The sequence below is a fragment of the Eschrichtius robustus genome, chromosome 1, assembly GCF_028021215.1.
Source record: "Eschrichtius robustus isolate mEscRob2 chromosome 1, mEscRob2.pri, whole genome shotgun sequence".
In the NCBI taxonomy this organism is placed as follows: Eukaryota; Metazoa; Chordata; class Mammalia; order Artiodactyla; family Eschrichtiidae; genus Eschrichtius; species Eschrichtius robustus.
Genome location: NC_090824.1, coordinates 138431824 through 138443294, shown reverse-complemented (window position 1 = coordinate 138443294; position 11471 = coordinate 138431824). Strand labels below are relative to the sequence as shown.

At 53.5% G+C, this 11471-nt stretch overlaps 1 protein-coding gene across 1 annotated transcript; it reads left to right on the top strand.

Moving 5' to 3' along the window:
- Positions 1 to 1277: 1277 nt before the first annotated feature.
- SH2D7 (SH2 domain containing 7) lies at positions 1278 to 10501 on the top strand. The gene is made up of 6 exons (XM_068556474.1): positions 1278 to 1453; positions 2822 to 2911; positions 5981 to 6150; positions 6434 to 6642; positions 8008 to 8667; positions 10125 to 10501. Exons 1-6 carry the CDS (start codon positions 1278 to 1280, stop codon positions 10173 to 10175), a joined length of 1356 nt encoding a protein of 451 aa, XP_068412575.1. The 3' UTR covers positions 10176 to 10501.
- Positions 10502 to 11471: the final 970 nt, after the last annotated feature.

Sequence of the window (11471 nt, the reverse complement as noted above, 5' to 3'; positions counted from 1 at the left end):
GCATCGGTCAGTTCTGCCTGTTTTGGAATTTATATATATGTTCCCTCATTCTTAACTATTATGCTATCTCGTTTACTTTGACCCTAGAGTCTAGAAAGTAGCTTTTTAAAAATTATTCCCATACTACAGATGAAGAAATTGAGCTATCTGCAACCACTTAGAAACTGCCTTGAGGCCTGTGCCAGTGTGATGGAAGCGGGATTCTAACCCAGATCCTTGGGGTTGACTGTTTGCAACACCCCCTGCCTCACTGTCAACCGAGCCTGGATTTCTGCTGTGAAACTCGGAAACACACTAGAGATTCAGGGATGTTTGCGTGAACAAATATCCTGGGCCTTAACTGGTGCAGTGCTTCCTCTCAAAAGCCTTATGGCAGCCCTTCTAGGGGTCCCAGCTACTCCAAAGGGCTCTTCCTCCAGCCACATGAGCTTCTGGGTTGTTTTTCAGGACCTCCAGCAGAGTCCCACCTCATAGTCTTTGTACTTGCTCTTCCCTCTGCTGGGAGCAACATCTCTGCCCCCAGGTACCTGCCTGGCACTCTCTTTCACTGTTCCAGTGGCACCTCCTGGGCAAGGCTTCCCCCAACCCTGACTCCCTACCTGACCCCCTGTCTAAATAACAAAATCCATGCCCTCTTCTTCCTCTCCCTTTTTCTTGGAGTGCTTATTACACTTGACCCCATATTCTATGTATGTATTTGTTTATTATCTGTCTCCTTCCACTAGAACGTATGTGCCATGAGGCAAAATGCTGTTTTCGTTGCTGCTTTATTCCCAGGGCCCAGATGTACGTGGCACACAGTAGACAACAAATCTTGAGTGGAAAGAGGAATTAATCAGCCCAGAACTTCACCAAGATACAAGTGGCCGCCATGAAGGAAGGACAAGTAGAATTTAAATTCACCACTTTGCTAACAGTGGCAGTGCCTGGACTTTAGCCAGAGTCTGGTCTTCAGCTGAGACAAAGACCGGAGGTTGGGCGAAGGGGCCAAACGCAGTGGGGCAGCTCATCTGCTAGCCAGGAAGTCAGGGATCCCTCTCTTGCCCCTCTCTGACTGCTGATGTGACCCTCCCCCAATGTCCCCAGACAGCCAAGGTGCCCCGCCTCAGAGCATCAGAGAGGAGAACCAGCCGCATATCGTCAGAGGTGACAATAGGGCTCCTGTGTGCCGCGGGTGGTTGGGGAGGGCATGGACTCAGGCAAATGAGCCGGGGTGCACACAGATATAGAGGCGTACGGGTGGTCTGGGCTCTGCTTCCACATCAGTGCTCGCCAGAATGGAGGGCCACCTGAGGCAGCTCAGCCTGGTCAGGGGGCCCGAGGGGGCCGGGGACAGCCAGGCCCTGGCTGAGCTGCAGGAGCTGGCCCTGAGGTGGTTCACGGAGACGCAGGCCCCCCTCATTCTGCAGAATGGAGCCCTGCCCCCCTGGTTTCACGGATTCATCACCCGCAAGTAAGGCTGCCCCTGTCCACGTGCCCAGCGTGGCCCCTAGACCCCCAGGGCCGAGGGGCTAGCCCCTTTCCCTGGGCTAGGCAGGGACCCCAGGAAGCAGTGGGTGGGGGAACAGACTGAGGAATGCCGAGTTCTCTGACAGCCACTTCTGTGGGCAAGGTGGGCGAAGGCACTGGCCCCGGCTCTGAGTGTAGGGCTGGGATGGCTGGGGCTGTCAGGCTGCCAGAGAAAGAGAGAGGGGCAGGCTGGAGCAGGATGCATTCAGAACAGCTCCGGATAACCTGATGAATTACTGGGGGGACTGTTTCGTTCATCATCCAAACCAGAGCACTGTTAGTAAGAGGACTTACTAGGAGAACTGTTTTAAGTGGGGACTCTCCCAGGCGAACCTGGATATACAGTTACTCTAGGAATAAGGGCCAAGATGTGGAGGCTGGCTTTCTGATTGGGCTGGATCTCCAAGCTGCCAAAGCACTAGCTGAAGGAATGACAAATGCAACCACTCGTTAGGTCCTCCTGGCCCAGCACCTGGCATTGAAGCAGGCACAGCTTCACGGGCATTGACGTGTGCTGTAACACAGGGCCCTCTGCTCAGAAGGGCCCCAGTCTTGGCTGAACATGCGGCCGTCACCATGTTGAAATTCTTACTTTTTGAGTAAGGGGCTCCAGGTTTTCATTTAGTACTGAGCCCTGCAAAGTTTGTAGCTGGTCCCGCATAGAGCAGGCATTCAGCTAGTGTATGGTGAATAAGTGGGTGAGGAAATATCTGGTCTATGTACTGCCAAACCAGAAGACAGCTGGAATTTCCACCATGCCTCCAAAATCCTTGGCATCATTTAGAGCTATTCGTAGCTGCCTGAGGCTGAAGGGGACATGCAAGTGAGGGGGATGAGAACCTATGAGTTGCCGTCGTGGTCAGGCTCCAGACATACCAACGCCTTCTCCCTGCAGAAACTACTGTGTGGTACACATCCTGCACAACTGTACACAGCAGTCCTGAGGCAAGGATCCCACAAACCTAAAAATCTCCAGCTATATGGATTCCTTCTTCCTGCAGGGACATTCAGGTGGAGAGGGGCAGCGGCTATTGTGCCTGCTGGTGAGGCAGTAGTGGGGGCGGGTTGTGTGTGTGTATGTGACCTCAGGATTCCAACCCAGCCAGCCCCAGACTGAGTCTTGAGTTTGCTTGACTGAACCCAGACCGACCACAGAACCAGCCGAAAGTCTGAGGGAGTTCTCTATAAAGGGTTGGAGATCTGTGCACTGGGTCTGGGGCATGGCTGGCAGGGACTCTGAGGCTGGTCTAAGTCAGGCTGCTCCTGCTGCTGTGGGGACCCAGCCCCAGCTAACGGCATGTCCTCTGCCCAGGCAGACAGAGCAGCTGCTCAGGGACAAAGCTCTTGGCTCCTTCCTCATCCGCCTCAGCGACCAGGCCACCGGCTACATCTTGTCCTACAGGTAAGAAAGGAAGCCCTCTGCAAAGGCAGGCAGGCTCTGGCTCCACAAGCCAGTCTTGCAGATAAGCTTGGAATCTCCACCAGCCCACACTGCTGGGCTTTCCCTGGGCCCTGACTCCTTCACTCCCTCAGTCATCCGTCCATGTCCATCAGACATTTTCTGAGCAGCACCGGCCATATACTAGGATGAAGCACCCACCTTCAAGGGGGTGAGTTGGTGGGGGGCAGGGGAGAACCTCCTCCTGATGGGAGGCTGGGGAAGGCTTCACAGAGGTGGGTTTTGAGCACAGGATAGAAGGAAGAACAGCAACTTGATGGGCAGAAAAGGAGGTGTGATTGGGGTTTAGGAAGGCATTTCCAATAGATTGAACTGCATATGCAAAAGAACAGAGACAGGGCAGACTGAGGTGTTGGAAGCCACAAGTTGCCGCAGGCAGAAGGACACATGGTTCCAGTGGAACAATGCCCGGAGAGGAAGGCTGAGGGCAGCTCAGGACGGCCTTGGATGCCTGGCTATGTCTGTAGACAATGAAGGGTCACCTGGTCAGACTTAGGTTTTGCAAGGATACTTCAGGCAGCCTATGGAAGGAGGACTCAAGACAGGTGCTGGAGGTATGGGGGCAGTGGGGACCACTGAGGGGTGAGGTCTGGGCTAGATGAGGAAGCTTGGGCTAGGGTAAGGCAGTGGGTATGGAGAAGAGGAGATAAGATGGCCAGGATGAAGTCAGAGGTGGTGATGTCAGAGTCCGTCCCAAGGGTAGGTTGGGTGTGGAAAGGCAGAAAAAGGAAGAAGTTCCCTCCCCCACCCCTAGTTAGGGAGGGAGGGAGGCTGGGGCTCTAGGGCAAATCTCAAAGGCCTCAGATTCAGATTCAAAATTATCATCTGTTCAGATTGCCCCAGTTCAAATGCTGATCTTGAGCAAGTCACTTTGCCTCTCCGCACCTACATGTCCTCATCTGTAAAATGGGAATATTGCATAGGATTGTTGAATGGGTTTGATGAGTTTATACCTTTAAACGTGCTTGGTACAGTGTCTGGAACATAGTAAATAAATAAATGTCATTATTAAATGACATTATTAAATTTAGTCATTATTAAAATAGTTATTGTTATTCTATGTGCCAGGTATGGTCCTCAGCACTTTGAAATATACAAACTCAGCAGTTTTCAAATGTCTTTTCAGCATCAGGGCTTTTTTTTTTTCAAACATGATCTTAGGTGGAGTGCCAGCTTATTAAAGAGATCAAAGTGGGGCTGCACAAAGATATACAAATAGCCCAGTGGAATCCAGAAACAGTCCCCCACATTTGGTTACCTGATTTGCAACAGAGGTGCCACTGCAATTCAGCGGGGGGGAGGGCGGGGGGGGGGCCAGGGGGGAGGAGTATGGGGAGGCTGGTTTTTTCAATATGTGGTACAGGAGCAATTGGATATCCAAATGGAAAAAAATGACCCCCACCTCACACCATACAGAGAAATTAATTCTAGATGGTTCACAGACCCAAGTGAGAAAAGCAAAAGAAAACATAGGAAAAGAAAACATAGGAAATATTTTTCATGACTTTGAGACAGGCAAAGATTTCTTAAACGAGACACAAGAGTACTGACCATAAAAGAGAAGGTTAACAAATTGGATTTCTTTAAAATTAAGAACTTTTGTTAATCAGAAGATACCATTCAGTGAATAAAAGGACAAGCCACAGTGCTGGAGAGGTTTTGTATTGTAATACATACACCTAATAAAAGACTCATATCCAGACTATATGAAGAACTCCTGCAAATCAATGAGACAAAGATGACACAGGCAAAATAAAGGCACTTCCTAAAAGAGGGTCCAAAAGGGCAGTGAGCGTACTGGTGTTCAGCAGCTTTAGCAATCAGGGAAATAGAAACTAAAACCACAATGACTGGCTACAGTGGAAAGACAGAGGCTACCTAATAGTTGGTGAAGATGCAGAGCAACTGCAACTCTCATACTTGGCAATGATTTTAGAAAACAATTCGGCATAATCTACTAAAGCTAAACATACGTGCATCCCTCACCCAATTCTCCTTCCTGGGATATTCTCAATAGCAATGAATACATATATTCAGCAAAAGCCATGTACAAGAATGTTCAGAGCAGCTTTATTTATAATTGCCCAGATGTGGAAATAATCTAAATGTCCATCAGCAGAATGGATAAATTGTGGATTTTTTTAATTAAAGGGAATACTACCTATCAATGGGGGGAAAAAAGAAGCTAATTCTACATGGACATCAATCAATCTCAAAGATATAACGTTGCGTGAAAGAAGCCAGACACAAAAAAGAAATACTGTATGATTCCATTTAGGTGAAATTCCATAACAAGCAAAACTGATCTATGGTGATGGGGGTCAGAGTGGTGGCTACGTTTGACTGGAAGGGGCCACGAGGGAGTCTTCTGGGGAGCCGGAAAATGTTTTGTTCTGCTCTAGGCGGTGGTTACATGGGAATGTTCATATGCGGAAATTCATCGAGCTGCACACTTAGGACGTGTGCACTTCACTGTGTTTACGTTACTCTTCCATAAAAAAGGAAAATGAAGAGGGTGGGACTTTACAGGCTGGAGTGGAGATGGGACCTGGAACTCCATCTTTTTGGCCTGGCCGGGATTTGGGTGAGATGAGTAAGGCTGAGTTGTGCAAGTGTGGGCTCGGTCCTCATCTTTAAGCCTTAGATATTTTGCTCATAATGGATATTTTGGTATTAACTTTGACCTTCTAAAATATTGCATCATTAGTTATCTTGATTACTGAGTTTTGTGGCATCCCTTTAAATTTGCATTCACACTCCAAGCTGAGTGCCTCACTCCCCCTTACTCCGGCCCTGGCCCTTTCCTCCCTGACTGACGTGCGGGGGCGGGGGGCGTTGAAAAACCGCTCCCTATCACCTGCAAGGCTGGGTTTGCTGGATGTCAAGTTCCACTTTACAGAGGAACACGTCAAGGCCCAAGTGGGCAGCATGGCCCTGGGTCAGCTCCGGCCCTGGGCCAAGGCAGGGCTGCCGGTTGTCAGCAGCCCCAGGCCACAAGTGCTTGTGTTGCAGGGGCAGTGACCGCTGCCGGCATTTTGTCATCAACCACCTCCGAAACCGGCGCTACCTCGTCTCAGGGGACACCCAGAGCCACGGCACCCTGGCCGAGCTCGTGCGCCATTACCAGGAGGTGCAGTTTGAGCCCTTCGGGGAGACCCTGGCTGCTGCCTGCCCCCGGGTAGGTACCTCTCTTCCCGGGGGGAGGGGGCAGGGTGCCCAGGCCAGGGGTGTCCCCCGCTCGACCACATGCCTTTCCTTGCCTTCCCTATTTCCTGCCACCCAGGGGCACTCAGTGCAGGGTCATGGTCCCTATTTGAGAAGGGGAGATGGAGGATGCGTTCTACCTGAGGTCAGGGACCTGGTGGGAATGTTTCAGTCTCTGGCCAGCAGTCTCTGGCAGGAGGCCAGAGGCTGGCCAGGGGTGTATGACCACACACCTGCTGTGTCCCCACCGCCTCCAGCTAGAGGACAGTGATCTATATGACGCCATCACCCTGGGCCTCCATCAGACCAATCTGGGCCTGGAAAACCCGCCTGCTGCAGTATCCCCCACGGTGGTCCCAGACAAGGCTGCCAGCCCCCGCCCCTCTCCAAAGCCCCAGGTCTCCTTCCTCTACAAAAAGAAGAGCCTGGATGCAAGTCCCTGGAACCTCTCCAAGGAAGAAAGCATGGAGGTGAGGAGGATCCTGGGCTACCCAGAGTCAGGGTTGCTAGACCAGGAATGTGGGTGCCACGTCCACCGTCAGGCCCGAAGAGGCCACACTGGCCAGCCCCTCAGGCTGCGGAGGGTGAGTGCCAGGCCCAGAGAGGAGCGGCCCAGCTTGGAATTACCCAGTGGTTCACCCATGCTGTGGCCTGCCTCTGGCTGGTGGATTTGGTTCAAGCCTTGGCTTGGCCTTTCTAGCTGAGTGACTTTGGACAAGTCACATAACCTCTCTGAGCCTCAGTTTACCAATCTTGAGGTTCCTGTGAGGCTTGAATGAGGGAATGGATATGAAATGTCAGAAAAATCCCTTTGTAAACTGTAGAGTGGGATGCCTGTGAGTCAGTACTTTATTTTCCTCCACAGCAACTCACAGGAGGGACTCACGGAGATTTTTCTTAACATATATCAGATCACAGCGAGGGCTTCTCCTCATGTTTAAAATAAAATCTGAAATCTTCACCAGGGTCCACAAGAGCCTCACCAGGTGCCCTGCTACCTGTCCCCTTTCTTCACTCTTCTCTAACCTCATTGGCCTTTGGATCTCCCTTGAACACATCAACCTCGTTCCCACCTCAGGGCCCTTGCTCTTGCTGTACCCACTGCCTGGAATGCTCTTCCCACCAGACATCTGCATGGCTTCTACTCTCACTGCATTCCATTCTCTGCTTAAATGTCATTTCCTCAGGGAGGCCCACCTAAACTATAGACAATATCCCCTCTCCTACCAGCCATTCTCCCTATCCCATTACTCTGCTTTGCTCTTCTTCATAGTACTGATCATGAGCCAACAGTATATTATCTTGTGATATATTATTGTATCATATATTACATCCACCACATTAAAAAAACAGAGCAGTATGTTGCCCATCTCCAGGTTAGAATGTAAACTCCCAAGAGGTGGGATTGCTCATCATTGAGCCCTTGGCACCTAGGACGGCGTCTACACAGTGCTTACTAAATATCTGTTGAATAAATACACAGTTGATGGACTTGGGGGTGGACCATCCTGAAGGGGAAGGGAGCAGTGAGTGGGTGGGCTCAGGGGGCTCTGAGGGACCACCACTCTGGAGGGGAGAGGAGCAGGGCAGGATGATCTTGGGTGGGAGGTAGATTTTGTGACCCCTGGCCTTGAATGCCAACATAAGGACCATACTCAGAGTCCTAGAGCGTGAAGCTGGCAGGGACCCCGAATGTCAACCAACCCCTGCACGTAACAGTCAGGTAAACTAAGCCCAAGACAAGGGGCCTCAGCTTGTCTGAGAGACCTGCAGTTTACCAGAAGGCAACTTAGTGACAGGGTAACCTCTAAGAGGTTCTGTTGCTCTCTTCCCAGGCCCCCATCAAGGTGCCTCCCCTCCCGGAGAGGAGCGCTTCCCTTCTGGACGAGTCTTTTGGAGGCCCCAACAACATCATCTATGCAGACCGGAGAAAGATGAACCAGGCACAGCTAGGCCGGGGCACAGATGTGTCTGGCAGGCAGGGGCCAGTTCCAGCCAGCAGCCAGGCCTGCTCCGCAGGCAAGGAGGCCCTGAGGAGACTCTCAGATGGAAGCCAGAACAAGCCTGATGGCCCGGGAACTGCCCTCTCTGGGGTGAGCCCAGACCAGGGCCCTAGAGTGTCTCCCACTTCTTGGGGCCTTCTCCTGCCCCCCAGTTCTGAGGCCCTAGGATCCTCAGCTGTTACCTGGAGTCAGGGGTCTCCAAAACTGAGCCGTTCTGCAGACATCTATGAGCTCATCCGGGCAGAAGGCCTCCCAGAGGCCAGGGATACGCCAGACCAAGAAGGCAGCAGTACCTACGAGCAGATCACAGTCTGCTGGGGTGGCCCAGCCAGGCCCCCCTATCCTGGAGCAAGTCCCACATATAGCAAGCTTTCAGGGTCCACAGACTGTCGCTATGAGAGGATATTGGGGGCCCCGGAGCTCCCAGAGCCCAGGAACACCTATGAACAAATCCCGGCAGCCAGGAGCAAGGAGACTGGACGGACACATAAGGTGGGCTCCATGGGTGGGGTGGTAGGAGGGACCTGTGGCCCTCAGGCATGGGCAGGTCAGGTCACTGCCACTGCCCAGAACTTTCCAGCCCTAACTTCTGCTTAGAGATGGTGGGAAAGGCAGATGTTAGGTTTGGATGTAAGATGGAGGCTTCCAGGCCCTTCTGATGTCTTTCTCTGTGGCAGACTAGGACTCCTGTCCCTCCCTCTTGGCCACTGCAAGCGTCTCAGAGCCTCAGAGACATGGACAAGGGCCCTGGCTCCAGGTCTGACTTGCCTTGGCCCTTTTCACGGCTCAGCCACTCCCTAGCCACGTGGCTTTGGGCAAGATAGTTTCCCCCGCAACTAAGACTGCCAGATTTAGCAAGATAAAATACAAGACGCCCAGTTAATTTGAATTTCAGATAAACAACGAGTAATTTTTTTAAGCATAACTATGTCCCCAGTAGTGCAATTATTCCTCATTTATCTGAAGTTCAAATTTAACCGGGCATCCTGTATTCTTATTTAGCATCTACCCAGGATCTCCATTTCCTCATCTGTAAAATGGGCTGGTCCTATGGCTGTGTCCAGGGGCGGCTGCCCAGGTGGTGAAGCTAGACATCCTTATGTGCTCAGGACACCGCCCAGAGATGGCTGTCAGTGAGCAGCTGTTATTCCTGGGGATTTCTGATAAGAAAGGAGAAAAGGAGAAGCAGGGATCAGGAGGGCAGAGGGAGGTGGTCAGGATTCCCAGGGAGGCAGAGGAACCCTCCTGAGCCCTCAGCCCCAGCGTATTTGCCTAGGCCTGGAGCCGATGAGCTGGGAGAGCCCACTCCCCGAGGGCACAGCCTCAGACCTTGGGCACGTGCAGACCTCCTCTTCTGCTTGAACAGCAAAACCCCGAGCTCCCAGCTGAAAGGCCTTCACCAGAAGCTCTGCCATCTCCTCCCCCAGGGCAGGGCTGTGCCCACACACCCCAGGACAGGGAGCTCGCCTGGTGCAAGGCTGCCTCTGAGGTCCTGACGCCCGGGACCACAGATCCTGCCTGCAGACAGCCCTTCTAAGAACCACAGAAGCCACATCCCATGACTGCTCTTCCTCTAGCTGCAAAGTCCTTCCGGTCCCTGGTGGCACCATGTACAACCCCACCCCCATTCTACCTAGGGCATGGCTGGGGCAGACAGCGCTGGGGTTGGGGACCCCAGGGGACCCAGTGAGGGAAGGGGGGACTTGGCCTTTCTTCTCCACTTTCCCCTAGCCTCCTTAGGCAGAGAGGGCGAATCCTTCATCCAAACCAGAGGGCTGGAGTGGAATTTCTGGCACTGCGAGGGGCGGTGGAGCAACTATCACTATTCCAACCTGGCCTTTCTCTGGCCTTGAGCCCAAGCCCCCAGTCGCTGCCGAGGGATGCCCTGAGCCTGGCTCTCCCCTCCCTGTCCAGGGACCCAGGCTCTAGCATCTTCTCTCTCCTTGCAGCCTGACAAGCTCCGGAGGCTCTTCTTCACAGACAAGAAGCACAGATCCTGAGGAGGCCTGGCTTTCTGAAGCTCACCAGCGGGTTTCCCGGTATCTGGGCTATGCCAGGGCTTACTGGGAAGCTCTCAGCTTGCTTGAAGGCACCCCTTGGACCCTCAGATCGAACCAGCCTGCTCTGGAACAAGGCTCCGAGACAGCCTAGGGGACAGGATGGGAGGGGACCTTCCAGCTGCCTGCAGCTCAGGGCTGTGTCCTGCTTCCCCAGTGCCTCCCACCCATCCAGAGGAAATCAAGGCCCGAGAGGAGTGGGGACTGGCCAAAGGCCACCCGCATTTCCAAGATGAGCAGGCCGGGCCCGGACGGATTGACCGTGCTGACCTCCCACCACTGAACACTTACTGAGCGTGGGGCAGGCCCTGTGGCAGCGCTGGCATTTTCCTAACTGGCTGAGTGATGTCATTCAGTTGCTCTTGAAACCAAAACCAGTCCCCCTCCTTGTGGCGCCATCAGCAGAAAGGAGGGAGGGCCCAGGGCCACATCCCTGCTCCTGCCCCAGGGGGGTTGGGGCAAGAAACCAGGGAAGTAGCAGCAAAGCCCCAGCCTCGGAGGTGATGGTTCTGACCCTGGGGCACCTGGGCTCCCAGGGACCATCCCCTCAGCCCCTCTCTGCCCCCACCTTCAGCCCAGCCTCATAATGCAAGCTGGGCAGACCCCAGTCTGACACTTTTTGCTGCAGATCGGGGAGACGGAGACCCAGACAGGAGCAGCCACCTGCCAGCCAGTCAGCCTGGGCGCTGCTGGTCCGTTTCTGGAGCCAGCCAGTGGGTACTTGCTGGCATCCCTATCTGACCAGGTCACCCTCATCTGCCCTCTGCCTCCAGCCAGCCTTGGCCTTTAGGGGTGGCTCTCAGACCCCTCCCATGAGACCCAGACCCACCTGGGGGCCCTCAGGCCTTGCCCAGGCATCAGCTCTACACACGGGGCCCTCAGGCCTCTCACTACAGCCATTCCCTCAGGTCAGCCTGGCTCCTCCTGAGTCCCCTTCCCTCAGGATCCTTCCTTCCCCTTCCCTTGGGATCCCACTCCCCCTCATACCCATGTGTCCCCACCTCCATAAGGGTGAGCAATTGGGCTGCTGCCCCTGCCCACTGCCCCCAGGCAACTAACCCTCCCCAGAGAGAACACCATAGCCCCCCTCGGGCCCCCTCCCTGGGCAGAGTTGGCTCAGTTCACATTTGTGGGGAAAACCTACCCACAGCGGCCTCTTGGCTATGCAGTGTCTCCCTCTGAGAAATGGGGCTCTAAGAGTCCCTACCTCCCAGGGGGGTTGTAGGGACTGAGAGTAAA

Coding starts and splice junctions, on each gene's coding strand:
- SH2D7 (XM_068556474.1), top strand. CDS start 1,278: ATGGAGGGCCACCTGAGGCAGCTCAGCCTGGTCAGGGGGCCCGAGGGG. Junction 1,454..2,821: donor CACGGATTCATCACCCGCAA/GTAAGGCTGCCC, acceptor TCCTCTGCCCAG/GCAGACAGAGCAGCTGCTCA. Junction 6,151..6,433: donor TGCTGCCTGCCCCCGGGTAG/GTACCTCTCTTC, acceptor GCCTCCAGCTAG/AGGACAGTGATCTATATGAC.